At 43.5% G+C, this 25,019-nt stretch overlaps 1 protein-coding gene across 9 annotated transcripts in view; it reads left to right on the top strand.

Moving 5' to 3' along the window:
- The window catches only part of B3GNTL1 (UDP-GlcNAc:betaGal beta-1,3-N-acetylglucosaminyltransferase like 1), a 128,128-nt gene that overhangs the window by 27,590 nt on the left and 75,519 nt on the right, over positions 1-25,019 (top strand). For 8 of the 9 annotated variants that reach the window (XR_011492411.1, XM_070479755.1, XM_020907285.2 and 5 more), the window contains one exon: positions 16,686-16,751. Coding sequence is in view for 8 of the 9 variants with exons in the window: in XM_070479755.1 (XP_070335856.1) it covers positions 16,686-16,751 (66 nt within the window). In the remaining variant the exon portion in view is untranslated. Of the gene's footprint in view, positions 1-12,554; positions 12,735-16,685; positions 16,752-25,019 lie in introns of those variants that run through there. The other variant, XM_070479758.1, reaches the window with a different exon arrangement.

Here is a 25,019-nt window from a genome sequence, read left to right as displayed (position 1 = left end):
CCACTCCTGGGATTGAGCCCTTCTATCCACAGGTAGGTCGTCTCTGCTGGGTCTGGGAGAGACCTGTTTCCAGGTGTCCTGTGTTTCTGGCCAGTTAAAAACCCAGCTCTCTCCCAGCCTCAGGGGTGAAGAGAAGCTTAATCCTTTGGCGTCGCTTTTCCCTAGTCCTCCCAGCAGCTCTGCAGACCTTCCTGGTGTGCATGGGCATGACGGCCCTCCCCAGGGCATCTGCGGCTCCGCAGGCTCCTGGAGCTTGTGGTCAGTCCTGGGGCTGCTGGCTATTCTCCCCGAGAGTTCCTGTGCAGTTGTGGCCTTTCGTTGCTCTCTGGGCTGGCCATTGTGTTCCAGGAGAGACTGTTCTGGACCCTCGTGTTCTTGGCTCTGTGCCACCCTGCCCCCACCCCGTCACCTTTGGGTCTAAAAGGAGATGTGGGACAGGGGGCCCTGGGCCAAGCTGAGTCCTGCCTGTGCCATGCCCACCTCAGTCTGGCTTTTTTAATTTATAGGATCAGAGAAGGAACTGGGTTACAGGATCGGGGGAAGGGAGGTCTTCTAACTAACTGATTTACAGGTGACTGGAAAAGTGATTTCAGCCTCTTTTGCCATTAAACATTTTTTCCAAACTTCTGGTAAGTGGAAATATTGGCTGGTGTAGATATTAGTGGTTTGTACTTCTATTTCCCCTCCAATTCTTCACTGCGCTGTGGGGAGGGGGAGGAATGTGGACATAGAAGGGAGAGGAGTGAGTGCCTCCCGCCACGTACCTCCTGGGAGTGGAACACGAGACCACGCACTTTACTTTGAGGTTTCTTGAGAGCAAAGCTTTTGACCACAGGGCATGGTGGTTCCCACAAGGCTACTGAATAGTGTTATTTTCACTATATTTGCAATGGCACACTTGCCAGTAACTTATTAAATGCAGATGTTGCCAACCGAGTGAGGAACTTTGTTTCTCCTGTCTCTACAACACATGCCACCTTACTTCTTACTGAAGTATAGTTGATTTACAATGTTGTATTAATTTCTGCTATACAGCAAAGTAACTGTATATGTATGTATATATATTCTTTTTCATATTCTTTTCCATTATGGTTTATCATAGACTATTTAATATAGTTCTCTGTGACCACCTGATTTTTCTGTTTGACTTGACAATTTTAGTATGGGATCATTCAGAAAAGAATATTGTTATCAGCTAAAGAGAATCTGCTACAACTTTAGAAAGCAGTTGAGAAATGTTGTGTGTTCAGGTCTGGAACAGTTGGAGGCTGCTGAATTTCAGCTCCACGGGTAAGCGTTGCTGCCCCTCAACCCCAAGCAGGAGACACATTGCTTGGAAGCCCCAGGAGAGGGGCAACCAGGCCAGGAATAGCCAGAGCATGAGGCGCTGGGGACCCTCCAGCTCCCATCTCTTGCCATCTCGCTGTCCCTGAGTCCTCTCCCCTGTCTTATAGCTGCTGGTGCAGAGGAGGTTGTGTGTTTTCATATGAATATGTTTATTATTGAGCTGAACTTCAGTGGTTTTCACATCAAAGATACTTCTGCCATGTTTTAAAGTTATACTTTGATTTGAAAACCACTGAAGTTCAGTTCAATTATAAACATCTAAACACACCACTCACTTTCCTTTCTGCTCCCCCTGTCTCTTCTTTCCTTAGAGAAAAATTATGGACTGTGTGGACCCAAGACCTGAAGGGTATCAGTTAGCTCAGGAGCAGGGCCATGTGCTTTAGTGATGGCTGTTTCCCAGAAAGCTCAAGCAGCATCCCTGGGAAGTAGATTAGGCTCTTGGTTTATTGAGGGGGAGAGGAAGGGGTGACCCCTTATTTGATGGCAGCTGCAAATTGGTAAAGATTCATGTGTATAGACTCTTCTACTCCTGTTCTTTGAAAGACGAGATAGTCATTCTTAACACTCCTGTTCAGAAGGGTTTTTCTTGAACAGAGGGAAGACAGAGAAGAGTTGAAGAAAGACCTGAGAAATCTTGGCACCCTTGCTACTCACACTTTCTCTACGTCAGTCACTCGGCGCCCAACATATTCTTGTTTTGTCGGCACCATAACCTGTTGTGCCTGGAAAGCTGTAGTTATTGCCAAGTGCCACCGGACTTGATGTTTTAAAAGAGAAGATGCTTCAGACACTAGTGAGCTTTTGAGATATTTTTTATGTGTGCAGAGTGTTTTCATTTTAAGGCTTGGGGAAGGGAAGTGACCCAGGTATTTATTGGGCTGCTCCTCCCCAGCGCTGGTTCCAGAACCCGCTGGCCAGGGAGAGAGCCTGCTAGAAATGCAGATTTGGGGCCCATCGCTGCAGGGGCTCAGACTCCAGGTCTCCTCAGCAGACTTGGCTTTAAGGAGCTCCACAGTGGTTCTTCTGTATCCAGCCCCGGTGGCATCCATGTTTTTATTCCCAAGTAGGTTGGTGCTGGACCGTGTTGTCCCAGGCACTCCATCCACTGGACTCCCGAGGTCTGAGTGGTCATCTTGTCCACTGCCGTGTCTGGCCCTTACTGCCAGTTTCACTGTCCCTCTCTATCTTACCAAACTGTGGGCACTGTAAAAGCAGAAGCCTCTGCCTCCTGCAGTAGCGTCCTGGGCCTGGTGGGCACTAAAGTCCAAGCTTCTGCCCTGCAGAGCCTACCACCTGGGTGGACTTGCAGAGAGGTGGCAGAGTTGTAAGGAAAGATGGTGTGGATTCCACCCCAGAGGGGGCACCATCTGCTCTGCATGCGTGTGCTCTGGGCGGACCAGGACCACGGACAGTGCCAGGCGTGTCCTCCCCCTCTAGACTCCCTCTGCCTGCCTTCCTGCCAGTCTCCTGTTGGTGGGAGGGGATTCTTGTCTTCTCTCCCAAAGGAATTCCTTCCTCCACCCACCCAGGACAGAGCCAGAAGCAGGGGCAGGGGCATTTGCAGCATGTAGGTTTTGGGTTCTGTTGGGAGCGCTGTCAGCAGAGAGAGATGCACAACTTGAATTTTTTTATATATAGTAAAATTGCATGTTTGATTCTAAGTTATTTTTGTGTTTTTCTTATGCTATAATTATGGCTGTTGAAAAATTATATATGCATATAGATAGAGACTAGAAGGGAACTTAGAATGGTGAAAATAGTATGTTCAGAGGATGATGATATTGTGTAATATATAATACTGAGCGTTTCTGGTATTCCTGCTGTGGAGCTTATGCAACAAACCCAGAATTATAATATTTTCAAAAAGTGTCATGGAATGAACTCAAATTAATTTTTTTCTAAACACTGAGTGTACTTTTTGGTGGGTTCCAGCAGCCTCCTGTTGATGGTTGTTCGTTAGACAGTTGCAATTTTGGTGCTGTCACAGGAGATGAGTGCACATCTTTCTACTCCACCATCTTGAACCGGAAGCCCAATGCTGAGTGTACTTTGTTAGAGACATTATACTTTAAAAGGGCTTCCTTTGTGGCTCAGCTGGTAAAGAATCGGCCTGCAATGCGGGGGACCTGGGTTCGGATCGCTGGGTTGGGAAGATCCCCTGGAGAAAGGAAAGACTACCCACTCCAATATTCTGGCCTAGAGAATTCCATGGACTGAACAGTCAATAGGGTTGCAGAGAGTTGGACATGGCTGAGTGACTTTCCCTCACTTTCCTTAAGAATCAGTGTTACGGAATAATACTTACATATAACAAAGTACACTCATTTAAGTGTACATTCCATAAGTTTGACAAATGTATACACACATATAAAAACCAACTTAGTCAAGTTTAGAATGTTTCCATTGCTATAAAAAGTTTCCTCATGCCTCTTTGCAGTCATTCTCCCATGCCTTGAAGCAACCACAAATGTGATTTCTTTAGGTTAGTGATCTAATTATATTATTTGTTCTTTCAGTACATTAGATTTTTACCCCCATTCTAGAACTTCATGTAAATGGAATCATACAATATGTACTCTTGTGGTTGGCCTTTGTTGGCTCAGTGTAAGTTTTTGAGATTTTTCAATATTGTTTCTTATACCAATAATTCAGTTTTTTTATTGCTGACTAGTGTATCCTAATGCATGGGTAAACCACAAATTGTCTATATATATATAGTCATCCATTGATGGACATTTAGGTTGCTTCCTGTATTTGGCTATTATGAGTAAAGATGCTATGAAAATTTGTCTACAGGTCTTATCATGGACATATGTGCTCATTTCTCATGGGTAATATCTAGAGATAGATTGCTGGATGATACAATACATGTACATTTAACTTTGTGAGAAATTTCAAGACTATCTTTCAAAGAGACTGAAATCATTTTATACTCCCACCAGCAACTTGTGAGACTTCCAGTAGTTTCATGTTCTTCCAACACTTGGAATTGTCTGTATTTTAAATTTGAGCCCTTGTAGTATACATGTGTTTCTATCTCATTGTTTTAGCTTGCATTTCCCTGATGTCTAAATATGTTGAACATTTATTTGGGTGCTTAGTGATCATGCTGGAGAATCCCATGGACAGAGGAGTCTAGGTTGCTTCCATGCCCTAGCAATTGTAAAAAGTGCTGCAATGAACATTGGGGTACATGCATCTCTTTTAACCCTGTAGCAGGTATAGTGATAAAGCTACAGCATCATTTAATTGAAAAAAAATCTGGTATTGTAAATCCTCCAACTTTGCTCTTCCTTTTCAAAATTGTTTCAAATCTCTTTACCTTTTTTGGGATTTCTGCAAAATTTTAGAATCAGCTTGTCAAGTCTGCTTGGACTTTTTTATTGAAATTGTATTGAATTTATAGTTCTGTTTGGGAATCTTAATATTGAATCTTCTAATCTATAAGCATGGTATATCTGTCAGTTTCTTTGGGCCTTCTTAAGTTACTCTCAGAAATATTTTATAGTTTTCGATGTACAGGTCTTACATAAATTTAACAAAATACTTCCCAAGTATTTTATGGGTTTTGATGCTAACAAAAATGGTTCATCTCCCAGTTTTATTGCTATAAATATACTTTAATAAATTACCTTATTTGTTTTAGTTGGTTTTGTTTTGCCTTTTGTTTTTTCGATTAAGAACTCACTGTTAAGTGACCATGGTATCTGTGAGTAGAGACTCTGCCTCTTTCTCTCTGGTCCACATGCTTTTCTTCTTTGTTCTTGGCCCAGTGTCCTGGCTGGGACGCCCCCATGCAATGTCAAATACGAATGGTTCTGGTGACAGTCCTTGTCATGTTCAGATTTTAATTTGTTTCATTATTTACATCATGGAAAAAAAACACACATAGAGAGGAGCATAAAACACAAATGTAAAGCTCAGTAAATTATCATGAGGCAAATATTTCTGAACTAGCATAGAAAATAACCACCTCAGAAGCACCTTTCTTGCCCTTTCACAGTTGCCTTCTTCGTCCTCCCCAAAGCTAAATATTGCCCTTCCTATTTCGGCAGATTTTGTAAGTGGAATCATGTATAATCTTCCCTGTCTGGCTTCTCCCACCCTGTGGCTTGTCTTTTCACTCTCTGAAAGCTGTCTATTGATGAACAGAATTCTTTAAGGAGTTCTAATTTAGTAATCTTTTCCTTTCTGGTCAATGTTTTTTGTCTTCTTCGTGAGTTATATTCTCTTACTTGAAGGCCCTGAAGTTATTCTTTGATGTTCCAGATGCTTTTTTTTTTTTAAACCTTTTCTATTTTGATGTAAACCCCACTTGAAATTGATTTTGCTTGTTTCTGTTTAACATATAAACACAGCACAGATCATAAGTGCGCAGTCTGTTGAGTTTTGAGGAAGTGAACACTCCAATGCAGCCAATGGCTCAGCCTGGGAATGGAACATGGCCAGTGTCACACATGCCCTCCTGTTCCTTGTCAGTAATTCCCCTCCTCTTCTCCACAAGACAGCTGGGATACTAACACCCTAAGTTAGTCATTTTGACATTTATGTGATTCATCATGTGTTCTGTGCCTGCCTTATCTCACACAACATTACATTTTGGAGACTAGTTCACATTATTTTGTGGAATGGCAGTCACTCCTTTTCATTGCTATGTAATATTCCATGATACAAATATACCCAGCTTATCCCTTCTGCTGTTTGGACATTGGGGTGTTTGAGTAATGCTGCCAAGAAATCCTTGTGCTTATCTCTTGTCACACATACGAATGCACATGTAGGGATGGAACTGGAATGTCCTCGGGTGCCTGTGTTCAGTTTCGGTGGATGCTGCCAGGTTCCCGTGTTGGCTGGTCAGTTTGCACTCCCTCTAATGAACAGGCATCCTGGCTGATTTGTGTCCTTCCTTGCAGCTCTGTGAGCTGACTTTAGCCCAGCCTGAATGTGAGTGTGGCCTGTTTCTGGCCTCTGTGTTCTCTCTAGTTGGGTTGTCAATCTGTCCTTTTGTCTACCCTGATACCACAGGGTAGCTTTATAGAATGTCTAATTTCATGCTAAATGTTCTCTTGTTCATCTATGTAGTAGTTGGTATTATTTTTAAAAAATCTTTTTTCATTTTTAGGTAGATGTTACAGTAATTTTGTTCATTTTCACAAAATCCGCTTTGAGGATTTTGATTGGATTATATTGAATCAATAGATCAATTAGGTGAGAACAGCTTCTTTACAATATTTAGTCTTCCTAACAATGACTATATGTTTGTTGATTTATTTAGATCTTCTTTAATTTATCTCAATAGCCGTGAGTAGTTTTCATACAGAGGGCTTACAGTCCTTTGTTAAATTAATTTCTTGATATTTGATTAAAAAAAAAACATTTTTATCAGTTCTCTTGAGATGCAGTTCACATAAAATCCACCCATTCAAAGTGTACGATCCAACGGTTTTCGGTATATTCACAATGTTGTGCAACTGTCACCACAATCTAATTTTAGACTTTTTCCATCACCACAAAATTAGACCCCGTACTTATTAGTAATCACCCTTCATTCCCCCAGCTCCCATCTGTGGGCAGCCACTAGCCTCCTTTCTGTCTCTATGGATTTGCCTGTTCTGGACATTTCATATAAATGGAATCTACATAATGCGGTCTCTGTGAATGGCTTCTTTCACTTAGCGTGATGGTTTCAGGGTTCGTCATGTTATAGCTTGTGTCAGTGCTACATTTCTCTTTGTTGTTGCATGGCAGTCCTTTGTATGAATATACACTTTATCTGTTCACTAGTTGATGAACATTTGGGTTGTTTCCACTTTTGACTTTTATAAATAATGCTGCTATAAACATTCCTGTACAGGTTTTTGTGTGGCTAGGTGTTTTCAGTTCTTCCTGGAGTGGAATTGTTGGGTCATGTGGTAACTCCATGTTTAACATTTTGAGGAACTACCATAATGTTTTCCAAAGTGACTATACCACTTTACATTCTCACCAACAATATATGAGAGTTATTTGACCTTTCTTGATACTACTCTAAGAGGCATCATTGTACATATAAAGAAATTATTTATTGATCTTGTATCCAGAAACCTTATTAAATTAATTTTTAATTCTAATATTTCTCTGTTGATTATTTTGGGTTGTTTATGTAAGCAGTCATTTTTCCTCTTCCTACTAAGCCTTGTAACTTTTATTTTTAATACTTATTTATTTGGCTGTGCTGGGTCTTAGTTGTGGCACGCAGGATCTTTAGTTGTATCACGCGAACTCTTAGTTGTGGCATGTGGGATCTAATTCCCTGATCAGGGATAAAACTTGGGCCTCCTGCATTGGAAGCTCAGAGTCTTAGTCACTGGACCACCAGGGAAATCCCCAGCCTTGTATCTTTTATTTCTTTTTTTTTGATTCAAGTCTCCAGTGAATTGTTAAAATAGAAATCATGATAATAGGCATTCTTGTCTCCCTTCACAATCTGAAAGAGAGAGCTGAAATCTTTCACTGTTAAGTATAATATGTTGTTTACCATAGTTTTTTTTTTTTTTTCATATATAGCCTTAATAAATTCTTTTCCAAAGGCCAAAGAAATATAGGATACCCTGAGACAGAAAAAGGGTACTGGATTTGGATGGAAATGCTTCAGAAAAGTGTCGTTTCTGTTTCCCTCCATTTTAACTGCTCTCCCCCCACTGTGAGCTCCATCCTGCAGTGGTCATCGTCCCTCTGTGGTCATCACTCACAGGACTTCCTTTCAGGGTTGCTCCTTCAGCTAAATGCAGTAACACTCACCTCTGCAGTAGACTAAAAGATCTTAAATGTCAGGAAGGATGTTGTATCTTTAGGGTGGTACTGGTTAGTGCTGGATATAGAATTTGCAAATGTTTTCTCCCTATGATAGTCTTTTTACTTTCTTGATAAATTTATACCTAAATTAAAACACAAAATTTTTAACTTTTGAAGAAGCCCAGTTTGTCAGTTCTTTTTCATTATTTGTGCTTTTGTTATCATATCTAAGAATTCTTTGCTTAATTCAAAATAACTAATATTTTCTCCTAAGTTTTTTCCTCAAGGTTTTTTTAGTTTTAGCTCTTACATTCAAGTCTGTGATCTATTTTGAGTTAATTTTTTTTTGTGTGTAGGGTCTTATTTACCTTTTCCCTGTGGTGATCCACTTGTCTAGCAGTTTGTTGAAAAGACTATTTTATTCCTGTTGAACTGCCTTGAATCAACCATAATTGCAAAGGTATTTCTCTGTTCTCAATTATGCTTTACTGATCTCTGTTTATCTTTAGGTCTCCACTGTAGCTTTCCCGTAGTGAGTTTCAAAGTCAGAAAATGTGCAGAAGCTAACACAACACTATTGTTGTAAAGCAATTATATTTCAATTTTTAAAAGAAGTCAGAAAGTATAAGTCCTCCAATATTTCTTCCTTTTTCAACATTGTTTCCATTCTGGATCTTTTATATTTCCAAATGAATTTTAGGGTCATCTTGTCATTTCTACAAAAGAAGCAAATTGAGATTTAGATTTCAATTATATTGAGTCAGTAGGTCAATTTGGGGAGAATTGCTTTGCTGAGAAATTGAGTTTTCTAGTCCATGAACATGGGATGTCTGATCAGTTTATTTAGGTCTTTAATTTCTTTCAGCAGTGTTTTATAATTTTTACCATACAAGTCTTATACTTCCTTTGTTAAATTTATACTTCAATATTTTGTCCTTTTGATGCTATTGTGAATGTATTATTTTCTTAGTTTTATTTTGGATTGTTCAATGCCAATATATAGAAGTACTATTGATTTTTGTATCTTGATCTTATGTGACCTTGCTGAACTTGTTTATTAATTTTAGTAGTTTATTTTTGGTGGATCCCTTAGGGTTTTCTAAATACAAAATCTTGTTGTCTGCAAATGGAGGCAATTTTTCCCTTTCCAATCTGGATGCCTTTTATTTCTCTTTCTTGCCTGATTGCACTGACCAGACATCAATACAGAAGTCACAGGAGCAGATATCTTCCCTGTTTTCAGCCTCGGGGAAAGCATTCCATCAACTCACCATTAAGATGTGGCTGCAGGGGTTTTGTAGGCGATTTTTATTGGGTTGAGAAAGTTCCTTTCTTCCTACTTTGTCAAGAATTTTTATCATGAATGAAAAGTGAAAGTGAAAATCACTCAGTAATGTCCGACTCTTTGGGACCCCATGGAATTCTCCAGGCCAGAATACTGGAGTGGGTAGTTCCCTTCTCCAGGGGATCTTCCCAACCCAGGGATCAAACCCAGGTCTCCCGCATTACAGGCAGATGCTTTACCAGCTGAACTGCCAGGGAAGCCCAAGAACACTGGAATGGGCAGCCTGTCCCTTCTCCAGGGGATCTTCCTGACCCAGGAATCGAACTGCGGTCTCCTGAATTGCAGATTCTTTACCAGCTGAGCTATCAGGGAAGTCCATGAATAACCATTAGGTTTTATGAAATGCCTCTATGCACTTAGATCATCATGTAGTGATTCTTTCTTTCTTTCAATATGATCTGTGACATTAATTGGCTCTCAGATAGTAAAGCAACCTTGCATTTCTGGGATAAATCCTACCTGGTTATAGTGTATAATCCTTTTTATATCTTGTTGATATTTTGTCAAGGACTTTTTCATCTATATCCATGTGAGATATTGTCTGTACTTTTCTTGCGATGTTATTTTCTTCGGCATCAGGTAATATGAGCCTCAAAGAATGAGCTGGGAAGTAATGCTTCCTCTTCATTTTTCTGGGAGACTTTGTAGAGGTGGGATGTTCCTTATTCTTTGAATGTTTATAGCATTCACCATCTGAGTTTGGACTTTTTTGTGTGGAGATTTCAAATTACTAGTTCTTTTTTTTTAAACTTTTTATAGATCTATTCAGATTTTATATTTCTTCAGTCAGTTTTAGTAATTCATGTCTTTCTGGAAATTTGTTCATTTCATCTAAAGTGTCTAAATTTTTGGCATGTAGTTACTTATAGTACTCTCTCATAGTCCTTTTAACTTTTGTGAAGTTAGAACTACTGTCTTATTTTTTCACTCCTGAATCAGTTATTTGTGTCTTCTCTTTTTCTTGGTCTGTCTAGCTCAGGAGTCCACAGACTGCAGCTCACAGGCCAAACCCACTGGCAGCCTGTTTTTGTATACCCTCTGAGCTAAAAATGGTCTTTATATTTTTAAAGTGTTGTAAAAACAAAAAAAAAAACAAAACAAAAAGAATATTGACAGAACCCATATGTGGCAGAAAAGCTAAAATATTTACTATCTGACCCTTTACAGAAAAAGCTTGTACATCTCCAGTCTAGCTAAAGGTTTGATAAATTTCTTGATGTTTTCAAAAGACCATCCATTGTTTTAATTGATTTTGTTTTTCTTTTTTTTTCTGCTTCATTGATTCCTACTGTAATCTTTATCTTCCTTCTGCTTACTTTTGGTTGACTTTGCTGTGTGTGTGTGTGTGTGTATGTATGGTTGGTTCCTCAGATCTTTCTTTGTTACTTTAGGCATTAACAGCTATAAGATTTTCTCCAAGAATTGCTATAGCTGTTTTGTATTGTGTCCTGTTTGCATTTTCATTCAAATACCTCAGAGTAGTTTCTAATTTCCTTTGTGATTTCTTCTTTAACCCATTGCCTATTTAGAAGTACATTGTTTATATCCGTATATTGGTGGTAGATGTCCCCAAATCCTATTTTTGAATTCTAACAATTTTGTGTGGTAGCAGAACACACTTTATATGCTTTTGTGTGCTGTGCTTAGTCGCTCTGTCGTGTCTGACTCTTGACAACACTGTGACTGCAGCCCACCAGGCTCCTCTGTCCAAGGGGATTCTCTAGGCAAGAATACTGGAGTGGGTTGCCATGCCCTCCTCCAGGGGATCTTCCCAACCCAGGGATCAAACCCAGGTCTCCCTTATTGCAGGCGGGTTCTTTACCGACTGAGCCACCAGGGAAGCCCAAGAATACTGGAGTGGGCAGCCTGTCCCTTCTCCGGGGGATCTGATCTTTAAAATTTTACAGTCCCTGTTTTGTGGTGTAGTATACAGTCTGTTGTTATTGGGTGGGAGTTCCATAGGTAGATGTCAGCAAGTTGATGTTGTTGGGTGGGTGTCCATAGAGAGAAGTCAGCTGGTTGATGTTGTTGGTTGGTGGTGCTGATATCATCTGTAGCTGCACTATTTTGTCAAGTTATTCTGTCCATTCTTTTATATATATATATATATATATATATATTTTTATTGAAGGATAATTGCTTTACAGAATTTTGTTGTTTTCTGTCAAATGTCAACATGAATCAGCCGTAAGTATACATATATCCCCTCCCTTTCGAACCTCCCTCCCATCTCCCTCCCCATCCCACTCCTCTAGGTTGATACAGAGCCCCTGTTTGAGTTTCCTGAGACATACAGAAAATTCCCATTGGCCGTCTATTTTACATTTGGTGGAACTCATTTGAGTCTATTCTGTCCATTCTTGATGGTGGGTTATTGAAGTCTCCAACTCTTATTGTTGAATTGTTTATTTTTCTCTTCAGTACCATTCATTCTTGTTTCTTTTTGTCCCACTGTTGTTAGATACATGCATATTTATAGTTGTTATATCTTTCTGATGGATTGACCATTCTGTCAGTGTTTAATGTCTCTCTTAGTTTCTTTTACTGTTCTTTGTTTTAAAGTCTGTTTTGATTCATGTTAGTAAAACTACATCTCTCTTACGGTTATACTTTGCTTGGTGTATCTTTTTACATTCTTTTACTTTAATTTACTTTAATTTCCATTCATTTACTTTAATGTATTTGTGTCTCTGAACCTGAATTTTTGTCTGTTGTAAATAGCTTATAGGTAGAACTTGTTTTTGTGGGTTTTTTTTTAATTGCAGTTTGACAACTTTTACCTTTGATTAGAGTTTTGAATTTATTCACATATTTAAGTTTTTTATGATTGGATTTATGTCTGCCATTTTGCTATTTATTTTCTTTTCTGTTTTCTGACTCATGATTTTTGTTCCTCTGTTTTCTATTTACTGCTTCCCTTTTAAGAAAAATTAAATAGATATTTTCTAGTGTACTATTTATAATAAATTAGTGATTTTTAACTCTTTTAAAATTATTTTCTTAATGGTTGCCCTGGGAAGTCTTTTATTATCTGTTCTTTTGTGTGTTTTTACTTACAGGTCCCCTTGTCTTTGTGCATTGGTCATTGTATTTGAATACTTCTCTGTGGAGTTAATTTGAGGCCATGGATGAAAGTTCTTTGCCTCAGAGATTTTCCTCTTCTTCTTCTAGGTGCCTGGGAGAACCACCATCCTGGGACCCTTGTTATCCTGTTTGAGGCTTCTGGGCCCTGTTAGGCTACATATCTCATTCACCTCTTGAGGAGGTAACCTGCCATGACCTGAGCTCAGAACTGTTGTGGGTTGAATAGCAGGCCCCACCCCCACTCCCAGTCTTGAGTAGACCCTTGGCTCTGATCTCCAGTCCCTGCAGCCTGGCAGGGTTACCAGAACCATGGGTCAGAGTTTAGCTATTTCTTGTAGATCAGTGAGGACTTGAGAGTAGAATTGACTTGTTTCCTCTCTCAGCTGATGCGTCTCAGAGATTTGGACTTAGTTCCCCACTACCTTGTTAACTCTGTTTAAGACTCTTTCAGTATCTTTGGTAACTCTGTGTGCCATTAGCCTGTCATTTCTGCAAGTGGATGTGGAGGCATTTTGACCTGGGTGTGGGTCCTGCCCTGCCATGACTTAGTTACTCAGGCTAAGTAGCAGATCACAGAAAACAGCTTCTTTCAAGCAGACCCGCTTCCCCTGTGTCTCTGGCTTCGGGAAAATGTAGGTGGGTCACGTACGTGAGTCCCTAACACTGTGCTTTGGAAATGGGCTCTCAGCGTGCAGGTGGGGTTTCTTCTGTTCTCTCCCCTGTCCTCAGGGTCCGCTGCGTGAAGTGTGCATCCTGAGGTTGAGGTGTGACCAGGGAATTTCTACCTGTGTCTTCAAATCTTGTCCATAAGTCACGCATAAAGAGACTTAACAGAAACCACCACATTGACCTTGCTTTCTTCACATATCTTCTTGACTGTAGACTGTTATTTCCTTCATGTACAAGTGGTTCCTCCTGCCCCTCACCCATCCTGGGAGTTGGTCATTCCTGGGGGTCCACAGCCTCGCTCCTTCAGGACCACCCTCTATTCAGAAGCTACTGAACTCAAAGATGCAGGTTTCTTTTAACTCAAATTCTTTGACCAGATTAGTTTTTCTCTACCCAACATTCTTATGGTCAGAAAGGGAACAGTATTTCATCTTGAATTAGTGTTATTTTTATAATACATTAAAATTCTTTCCCCATCGCTTCTCTGCCTTTTGGCTAAGATCAAGTGTAAAATTCTTTCCCCTTGGCTGCCAAGGACATTTCTTACCTGGTTATCATTGTGGAATCTTGCACACTTTCGGCAAATAAATATGGAGGTTTTGAACCCTCCCTCCTGTGGTAGGGAAAGTCTGTCTCCAGATACACCTTGGGATCAGGACATGCAGACTCTGGGTTTTTGTAGTTCATGCTGATGACCTTTTATATCCATCCTGTAGGCCCCCTCCTGTTTGCATTGCAGATACCAGCTGACTTTTATTAAAACCAGCTCCTGGTATTGGGTACCAGCTGTGAGCACAGTGACCTTGACCAGAGCGGGCCCCTCCCTGGGATGGACATCAATGAAAGGCAGTGGGATCACAGCAGAAACACATCTGGGCTTGTTATTAAAATATCACATCACTTTTCATGTATAATAAAGATCTTTTCATGCTCCCATCTTTCAGCAAGTTTTTCCTCTTTCAAAATGGTCTTGAGAGAGCAAGGAACTTATCTATAATCTGCAGTCACTGTGCAGCTGAGACAGTCTGTTACCCTGTTACGCTATCACTTTTTGACTTGAATGTTTACTCATTGTGTTCATCCTTGACCTTCTCAGCTTAGGGTCAGGGGTATGTTAAAAGTCTCCTGTATTCCCCTTGTACTTGCAGATGTTCACTTTATTCAGACACCTAGCAGCAGAGGTGATAGAAGACTGTATTAGAATGTTCTTGAGAGCTAAGACTTTTTGTGTAAATCTTTGAGCTATAAAACTGGACCTGTGTTCAAATTTTAATCCTGACATCTAATTGCTATGAGATCTTGAATGGATTCTGTAGAGATTCCAAACCTTGGTTTCCTTGGCTACAAAATGGGGATAATACTAGCTGCTCTGCCTCCAACTGTAGAAGATGGTGATAAATAGCAAAAAAAAAAAAAAGGAGTGTTGTATAAATGGTGAGGTGAATTGAAAATACAATTCCGCCCTGAACAGACACTTCATTTACTCAGCAAATATTTTTGAGGTCCAGCCAAATACAACAGCTGAGCTGGTTCACACACGATACCCATTGCAGTGGATATCTTGGTGTCATCGAGTATGTATGGGAACTAGAGGCCAGAGGCTTGTGGTGGTGTTCCCGGGGTTCTCACCTGAGTTGGAGGAAGTGGGGCTTGCGTGTGTGGTGCTGCCACTGCACAGGGTCCCGGGGCGGTCATGCTGTGGGCAGAGGCCAGCCCTGACCCTGACCCTGACTGTGGCTTCCTCAACCCTCCCCACTTTCACTTTGAAACACTTGCCTAGTCCTGTGCTGACCTGTGCACCTTCCCACTTGCAACCAGGAGTGGGGACTGGTTTAGGAAACCCTCAGAACTTCTAGGATTCGGCATGAGGCCTCCAGACACGAAGTCACTTTTCAGGAATTTGATCAATAGACCTCCTGTTTCAGGGAAATTTCCCTCTTTTGTCTCTGCCCTGCCGCCTTTCTGTACCCTTTGTGGGAGAGAAATAGGCTGAACTCTAGCATAGCTTCTTTTTATTCTCCTCACATTGCTCACCCCACCCCCCATCCCCCACCCACTACCCCACCACCACTTCAGTTTTCCTTGTTTTCCTTTTTACTGTCTGAGCAGCCAGGGAAGCCACCGTGGTTTTCCTTTTTAAGGTTCCCAGCTGTGGTTGACCACGCACATGCCCGCACGCGTGGTCCTAATGGGAGCCAGGGAAGGATTTGGGCCTGGAATAGGCAACTCCTCCATTCCTGTTCTGACAGCTTCCTCCCTGCGTTTCTGTTCCTGCCTGCTGAGGGCGCCGCTGTGCCTGGAGGGGCCCCTGCCCTGTCCAGCCCCTTCTTCTCCCTGGCCTCTCCCTCCTCCTCCCCTCCCCCTACCCTCCCTCCTCCTCTTTCATCACCTCCTTCCCCCTCCTCCTCACATTAGCCACAAGCTTCCTCTCAGCTTACTTCATCTGCAGTTCATTCGATTAGCACATTAGCTCATGAGGCCATGTTGAGGAAATACAAATACAGGTCTTTTAGTTTATCTCATTGCTCAGTTTAAAGATAAATATCTTCCCAATGATATTTTTAGCTCTTCTATTGGGCATATTGGTACCATATTTGAATTTTTTTTAATCAATTTAAAGCAGTTTTAAAATTGTGAGATGAAACATACCTATAGAAAAATACACAGAACATACATGTACACTTTAAAGATTAATTAGGAAGTCAATACACATGTATTTACCTCTCAGCAAGTAACTGCATTGCTAATACTTAAGAGGTACACCCTGACCCCCTCCCTACAAAGTCACCACTATTCTGACTTTGGGATTATAATTTTCTTGCTTTCTTTATGGTAGTTCATATTATATGTGTGTGTATCTTAAATAATCAGGTTAATTTTGCTTGACTTTGAATTTTAAATAAATGGAGTAATACTATATATATTCTGTTGTCTTGCCTCTTTCACTCAGCATTATATCTGTGAAATTCACTTATGTGTGTGTAGCTGTCGTTCACTCTCATACCTCAATGGTATTTGACTATAGCAAGGCACACAATTTACTTACCTTGGCTGGTTTCTGTGAACATCAAGCTGTTCCCCATTTTGAACAACACTGTGGTGAACGTTTCTCTACATCTCTCTGGTGCGTTATGTGTAAGCCTTTTTCTGCCCATGGGGTAAATAAAGTTACTGGCTCTCAGGAATCAAGAGTCTCCATCTTGCTGGACATGCCCCACTGTCTTCCTCAGATCCTCGTTCCTCCCAGCTGTGTGGTTCTTACTGGAATCGTCCAACTTCTCACTCATGCTACGCTGCCTCCTGGGCAGTTGAGTTTCCCAGATGACTGATGGGGTCATGGGTCACTGGGCAGCGTCTGCGCTGCCTGTTCTGGTCTTCTGCCTGCTTTGCAGTCAGGCTGTCTGTCTTCTTGCTTGTTTGTCAGAGGTGCTTCCTGGAGTTTCAAGTGTGTTCTCCCCTGCAGGACGACGTGATGATGCCTCAGAGAGTGAGGCTGCAACACGAAGCCGCTTTGCGACACCCAAAAAGTGTAAGTATGGATGTTTATGCATGTCTCTACAACTTTTGGTAGAAATGCCATTATAGTTTTTTAGATTAAGATTCTTCCTTAGGATTGAAAGAGTCAGTTTGCAGTCAGACTGCCCTCTTGGAGAAAGATGTGTGCCTAGTGTGTCTCCACACTCATGGGTGCTTTTCTTTCAAGAAAAATGTGCTTCTTGTTTTGAGTAGCACTTGTTACCTTCAAATGGGTCCAAAGGATTTTTTAATTTATTTTTTGGTTTGGTTTAGTTTTATCAGCATTTTTAGAAGCTGTGTACCTTGGACATGAAAATAGATTGGGAGCTGTAGGGTGTATCAGTTTTAAAAAATCTTATTATCTGCATAACCTCAGACTGCACTCTCATCTTTAGAATGGCTTCCACATTGGCTCCCATGAGTGATGCTCCCCAGGACCCGTCCTCCAGGCAGGGAGGCTCACATCCCCCCACAGGAGCCCCATGTAGGGGAGCACATCCCACCCACTTAAACTTGGAAGGACATCTCAGGCCCATGAGTCACTCGCCCCCTTGAGGCTCAGGGTCCAGGGTGGCCCAGGCGGCTGATCCTCAGACCTGGTGTTTGACCACAGGATTCACTGCTCAGATATCTATGCTGAAGTTTTAGTAGAAACATCTTTGAATCACTGGTCTTGAGAGTGGGAAGGAGAAAGGTCCAGAACTGTCTTAAGATGCATGGTGCCTGCTGAGGAACGGCCCCTGGGTTTTGCTCACTTTTGTCCCTTTGCTGTGTCCGCACACCAAAGTGTCTGCAGGTCATGAATGCACAAGCCCCTGAGATCTGATCCTGGTTGTCTGTGAGTCCTGAGACTTTGCATTTCTCACGGGCTCCAGGTGCTGTATTTGAGGTCTGACTATTGCCACTTGGCCTTCATGAAGGAGAGAGCTGGTTCCTGGGATAGGGTTCAGGGCTCAGAGCATGCACCCCATGAAACATATACTAAGAAAAAGGTTCAAAAACACACTTCCTTCAGATAGTTTCTCAAGGAGTTTGAAGGATGATTTTTCATCCAAGATGAATTCTTTCTCTTCCAGTAGCCCCTAATTTTGGAGCTCTGAATTTAATCTGCTGATTTTCTCCTTTTAAGAAACAAAGATCTGTATGGTAAAAGCTTTGATTTTTCCAGTAGTCATATATACATGTGAGAGTTGGGCCATAAAGAAGGCTGAGCACCAAAGAATTGATGCTTTTGAACTGTGGTGTTGGAGAAGACTCTTGAGAGTCCCTTGGACTGCAAGGAGATCAAACCAGTCATCTTAAAGGAGATCAGTTCTGAATGTTCATTGGAAGGACTGATGCTGAAGCTGACACTCCAATACTTTGGCCACCTGATGCAAAGAGGTGACTCATTGGAAAAAACCTGATGCTGGGAAGGATTGAGGCAGGAAGAGAAGGGGACAACAGAGGACAAGATGGTTGGATGCTATCACCAACTCAATGTACATGAGTTTGAGCAAGGTCCAGGAGATGGTGAAGGATAGGGAAGCCTGGCATGCTGCAGTCCATGGGTTCGCAAAGAGTCAGACACGACTGAGTACCTGAACAACAACAAAGAAATGTACCCCTCATGCTCTGTCTCTGACAGCCCAGCCCCACACCCGTGACTGGGACTCTAGGACCTGGCTGTCCTGTGAACACACCTGTGCACTCCTCCTGAGAGCTTCTGTTGTATTTTCATGGAATAGGTGATATTCACAATCTTAAGTTTGATGTTGAGGATTCTTATTCCCTAAATTGTAATTGCACTTATATTGCTTACATTTAAACATCGTTAATATAAACAAGTCCTTGAAACATGCCTGTAAGAAGATATGTCAGCTATGTCTTGAGAGTCTACTCCACTGTTCCTCAGGCTGGACATTTCCAGAAGGCTGGACTTGAGGGCTCAAAAGTGCCCAGCTGCTCCTTTATTGACAAGTGGCCCTTCGGCCAAGGTAGCATCAAGGGAACCACTGCGTGAGCTGGGGGCTGGTATTGCCAACTCACCAGGGCTGCTGGAATCCTTGGGCTGGGCCCCCATGGCCCAGAGTCTGTCTGTGACCAGGAGGTCAGGGGTGGTTGTAACTAGACCAGCCTTTGGAAAGGAACCATATCCTCTACTCTGGTCCAGCAGCCAGCACTGCCTACCAGAAGCTGCTCCTAGTGCCCCCAGGTCCACCTGCAGTGTCTCAGAGGTCTGCTCTTCCCAGCAAACTCCCCTGCATGCTGACCAGGGCCTGTGGGTTTGTATGTGTCCTTGCCCTAGCCACCTCCCAGCTTCCCACAGGTGGACATTCCAGGCTTCCAGGGCCTTGGAGCTGTCCGAATGGGACCAGGCTGCAGTATCAGTCCCTTTTTGGGTTGTGCCAACGTATGACACTAGCCTGCCTGCAGACCTGCTCTATCTGTGGGTCCTAGGGGACCCCCATGAGGCTGTGGGTGCAGCTGAGGGAGAGTTGGGAGCCACAGGTGGGTGACCTGGGACCTCCACCCTCGTCTGCATGGCTACAGGGCCACTCGACCTCATGCTTCGGTGGTCTGAGAGTGCCCAGCTGCTGGTGGGCAGTGTGACCGTGTGCCCCGGCCACATCTCGTTGAACGGCCCACAGCTCTGTGTCACAGGGTTCTGGGGTTTGTGCTATGACAGCCCCGTTGGGCTGCCGGTCTCCATGTTGTTGACCACCACCAACTTCCTCCAGGGCTCTGCAGCCTGAGGGCCAGACAGCAGGCCTGTGCTTCTCCAGACCCCTCTCTCAACAAGGGTCAGGGGTAAACAGGACCCCAATAGGGCCAGGGAGACTGCCCAGTCCTGTGCCTCTCTCTCCATGGACCCTCACCTCAGAGAGCAAGACGTGGTGCCCAGACCTCTGGACCCGAAAGTCTTGCTCACCAGGTGCCACAGATGTCCTCACAGAGTGGCCAGTGCGGGAATGTCCAGGGTGCAGACCACTGAACGTTGTGAAGACAGCAGAGAGGGTCCCTACTGCTGACTTGCTGATGCAGCATGTGAGCGAGACGAGTGCTTCTGCAGGGGTGTGTCAGGACCAGCACCCCCATCCTTCAAGCCTCTGAGATGGCCCAATCTCAGCCTTTTCCTCAGAATGTGATATGGTGTTCGATTTACACTCACCTTGCCTTTCTCTTACATGCATCCCTAATCACATTCCAGGGAACCCCGGGAGGGTTCGGCCAGGCACTGAGCCTGTGCTCTCTGGTTACACTTCAGGAACCCGGAAGTGGTCACTGGTAGGACCCGTGTGCCCGTGAGCCCAGGTTATTACCTGACCCATAGACCCTTACTCCAGTGGGCATGATGGGTCTGGTGTCACCTGTGTCCTGTGTCCAGCCGCCTCGTATGATCAGTGTCCCCTCCTAGCCTTACATCATGCATCTTGAGTGCATCACCCTTGGCATCCTAGGTCCATCCTCATGGGTGGGGTCTCTCCCTCAGCCGGTGGGCTTAAGTCCGAGAACTGGTCCAGGTCTAGAAACATCAGAGGTGCTTTTCACATAACTGGAAATGGCACACAGTTTCCAAGCATTGAGAACATGTTTTACATTGAAAGAATTCTGTGTGAAGAATTTTGTAACCAGCGTTGACATTGTAGAGAGTGAGATACTTTTAGATCTATTGTTCCCCCCACTTTTTTGTGTTTGGTTCACATGTGAAGTTACTTTTGGCAGTTCTCCACTGGAAAAGGTCAGTTTTCATTCCACTCCCAAAGGCAATGCCAAAGAATGTACAAACTACTGTATATTTGCGCTCATTTCATGCGAGCAAGGTAATGCTCAAAATCCTTCAAGCTGGGCTTCAATAGTATGTGAACTGAGAACTTCCAGAGGTACAAGCTGGGTTTAGAAAACACAGAGGAGCCAAAGATCAAATTGCTAACATCCATTGGATAATAGAAAAAGCAAGGAAATTCCAGAAAACATCTACTTCTGTATCATTGACTATGCTAAAGCCTTTGACTGTGTGGATCACAACAAACTGTGGCAAATTCTTAGAGATGAGAATACCAGACCACCTTACCTGCCTCCTGAGAATCTGTATACAGGTCAAGAAGCAACAGTTAGAACCAGACATGGAACAATGGATTGGTTCAAAATTGGGAAAGGAGTACATCAAGGCTGTATATTGTCACCCTGCTTATTTAACTTATATGCAGAGTACATCATGTGTAATGCCAGGCTGAATGAATCACAAGCCAGAATCAAGACTGCCGGGAAAAATATCAACAACCTCAGATAGGCAGTGATACCACTCTAATGACAGAAAGAAAAGAGGAACTAAAGATCCTCTTGATGAGGGTGAAAGAAGAGAGTGAAAAATCTGGCTTAAAACTCAACATTCAAAAAACTAAGATCATGGCATCCGGTCCCATCACTTCATGGCAAATAGAGAGAAGAAGTAGAAACAGTGACAGATTTTGTTTTCCCGGGCTCCAGAATCACTGCAGTGACTGCAAACATGAAGTTAAAAAGATGCTTATTCCTTGGAAGAAAAGCTGTGACAAACCTAGACAGCATATTAAAAAGCGAGACATCACTTTACCAACAAAGGTCTGCATAGTCAAAGCTATGGTCTTTCCAGTAGTCATGTATAGATGTGAAAGTTGGACCATAAAGAAGGCTAAGCATTGAAGAATTGATGCTTTCAAATTGTGGTGTTGGAAAAGATTCTTGAGAGTCCCTTGGATTGCAAGGAGATCAAACCAGTCCATCATAAAGGAAATCAACACTGAATGTTCATTGGAAGGACTGATGCTGAAGCTGAAGCTTCAGTACTTTGGCCACCTGATGCAAAGAACTGACTCATTGGAAAAGACCCTGATGCTGGGAAGGATTGAAGGCAGGAGAAGGGGGCAACAGAGGATGAGATGGTTGAATGGCATCACTGACTCAATGTACATGAATTTGAGCAAGGTCCAGGAGATGGTGAAGGAAAGGGAATCCTAGCATGCTGCAGGCCATGGGGTCGCAAAGAGTTGGACACGACTGAGCAACTGAACAACAACGTGTAAGTTCAAAGACCTTGAAATCTAGGGATATATAAGGAATTTGGGAAAAATATAGACTGTGTCAGTTTATCTTGTGATGTGAAAGTCACTCAGTCGTGTCCAACTCTTTGCGACCCCATGGACTATACAGTCCATGGAATTCTCCAGGCCAGAATACTGGAGTGGATAGCCTTTCCATTCTTCAGGGGATCTTCCCAACCTAGGGATCGAACCCAGGTCTCCCACATTGCAGGCGGAGTCTTTACCGTCTGCAACACAGTAAAGCTTATCTTAATCTTCCAGTTTATCCTAATCTTAATTAAAACACATTGTCTTGTGCTTTTATAAGTTTCTAGGTTAGGGCTTTTCTCGCCAAGCTTGTGTTAAGTGCACTGGATACTCTGTTCCAACAAAGGAGAGGCTTTTTTCTCCCAGCAGTGGAGCCGCTGTGCCTCCTCCCGCCCCGCATCACAGGTCTGCAGCGAGACCAGGGATTCAGGGCAGCCCTGCTGCACTAGATTAACCAGCTTGAGAAGGGCTGTTACTGTGGGGCTGGGTTTTATAAAAGTCATGACCTACAAAATCTTGATTTGCAATTGCCAGTTGGTGGTTTTGTTGATTATATCATATAGTTTGTTTGGAAAGAATGAAATGAATGCTAAGTATATGTTTGTCCTTGATCATTACTTCTTTAAGGCCATTTACAAGAAAGCCATTTAATTATGAGGGTGGCAGCTCCCATAAATCGTGCAGCTGCATATTCTCTGCAAAACTTTCTAAGGTGGTACGTCAGGCGTTTCTCCACCCCGCTATTGAGCATTTTGGAGCGGGGTTCCGCTCTGGAACAGGAGTTGGGTGGGGTCGGGGAAGCCGCTCTGTTTGTTTCAGGCCCCTCCCTGAGGGGTCGCCTGTGATGGGCAGAGGTGGGAAGCTCTGTATTCTCAGGACTATGGAGGCACTGACGATGAAGGTGGGAAGGAGGCAGGGATCATCCTGCAGAGGTTCAGGGCAGCCCAGAATTTTTCCAGCACACATGGGCAGGTCCTTCCCTGTGGTCTTGGGACAGGGAGATGGCTGGACTTCCCTACATCCCAGATGTGAGTCTCCGGGGGCTCGGGAGGAGTCCTCGGTGACCTGGCCTTGGCCCACCCTGCCTGGTGGGTACATGAGGCGGGAGGCAGGCACCGCGGACCCGTCTCCATCTTCAGGTGACCCCAGGGCAGTCATCTCCCCTCTGCTCAGCGCAGCCTCATCCCGCCCTGTGGGTGTGGCTCCTGTGACCTCTGTCCACCGAGAGGCACTGACGTGGTCAGGCTGAGCGCGTGCCCGGGAATGGTGCAGGCACTGCAGAGAGGGCACAGCTGTCTGAAGGGGCGGGCAAGGAGCCCACGCTGTGCGAGGCTGGGAGGTGGGTGGGTCTGCTGTCAGCATCTAAAGCCCAGTAGGCACCGCCTCACTTCTGGCTCGGTCCTCACCACACCTCACACACAGTGGGCACCATCTGTGTACCCAACAGAGGCTGGAAGAAGGAGGTGCAGATGGGGGCTTCACTTAGTCACACAGGATGGAGTCTGGTGGCCGGACTCTGTGGTCCAGCTCTGCTTCACAGCGCGAGAGACTTGCTGAGGAGCCCTCTGGCCTGCAGTGCCTGGGGATGGGTTTGCAGGTGGGCTGTGGGGGCCTCTGTGTCCACAGCTGGCCCTGATGGAGCCTGGGGAGGGGGCATGCTGCAGGCCAGGCATCCATCTCTGGGAATACTTGGTATTTGAGAGGTGGGGTGAGTTGGGAGGGGGAGAGGGTGACTGGGGGGCTGTGGGGAGGCTACAAGAGCCCTGCTGAAGATGGACCTGGTCCAGTGCCCGGGAGATTTGAGAGGCAGAGGCGATGAGGGCACCTCCCCTCCCACAGTCTGGAGAGGTTTCTCAGGTTAAAAATCACAGTGATGGAGTGGTGTTCTTCCACATCTGCCCAACGTTGATGTGACCACCACACGTGGACAACACGTCTGTGTATTTACGTGTCGTGGAACGTGGCTGCCCCACACCCCAGTCGCACCTGATACATACCACTCTTGATGAGTAAACACAGGTGAACCTCTTGGAAGCTAGGAGGGTGTTTGAATGGCCCTGTTTCCTAGTGGTGATTGTTGCCCAGGTGATTACACATTGATCTGTAAGTCATGATTTAGAAAAGATTTTTGATGACAAGAAGCATTTAGGAGTATGAAATAAAGAAAATAGTTAATCTAACTTAAAATATTAAAACACTGCCTCCATTCCTAAATGTACCCACTTTAAGTATTTTGAGGATTGGATCCATAAGGCAATTAGTTCTTAATGAAATCTAATTTTTGTTTACATTTTAGTAATCTTTAAACTATTCATGAACATAAATTAGGAGCTAATTTCATAAATGTAGTTAATACAATTTTATGCTTACATTTCCCCCCACCCCCACCCCTTATTTTTCATCTTCAGGCCGTGATTCTGAGAAGGCCTTGCAGGAGGGACCTTCCAGCAACACCGTGAGGACAGTGGGTGGGGAGGGTGGGCTGCCTTCCTCTCAGAACTCAAGGTGCAGGTCCTGGGCTCATTTTACAACTTCCTGTTCAAGCTTGTTGTCTGGTTTGTTATGTGGGTTTGCAGTATCAGTTCTCATTTCCATTAAGAACTGAGGTTAGTGAAGTTTAAAAAATTCAGTTTCTGGGACTTCCCTGATGGTCCAGTGGTGAAAACGCAATGCTCCCAATGCAGGGAGCCCAGGTTTGACCCTCGGTTGGGGAGTTAGATCCCACATGCTGCAGCTAAAGAGCCCATGAGCCACAACTAAGACCCATCTCAGCCAAATAAATAAAAATAATTAATTTTTTAAAATAAATGTAAAAATTCAGTTCCTCAGTAAGAGCTTGTAGATGGGTACTGATCCCAGCAACAGCCACGCCAAGCCACCTTGCAATGGCACCCCTCCTAACTCGGCCACATGCCAGTCCCTCCCCCCTTTTCCTTTTTCTTTCTTTTTTTTCCTGTTTTACTGACTTCTGCTTTTTATTACTGTGTTCCTTCTGTATTTTATGTAATTGGTTTTCATCTTCTGGTTTGTGTTTTGCCCTGAGCCTCTTTCCTCCTGGCTTCCTCTTTTCCGTGTTTTGTTTTATGATCCCACTTTACCTGTACTCTTGACTTATCAGCTATACCTCTGTTTCACTGTCTTCCAGTGGTTGGCTTAGGGCCATGTGCAGTGTGTACCTTACCTTTACACTC

The sequence above is a fragment of the Odocoileus virginianus genome, chromosome 17, assembly GCF_023699985.2.
Source record: "Odocoileus virginianus isolate 20LAN1187 ecotype Illinois chromosome 17, Ovbor_1.2, whole genome shotgun sequence".
NCBI classification, from domain to species: domain Eukaryota; kingdom Metazoa; phylum Chordata; class Mammalia; order Artiodactyla; family Cervidae; genus Odocoileus; species Odocoileus virginianus.
Note: the sequence above shows the minus strand (reverse complement) of the source record. Positions and strands in the feature narration are given on the sequence as shown.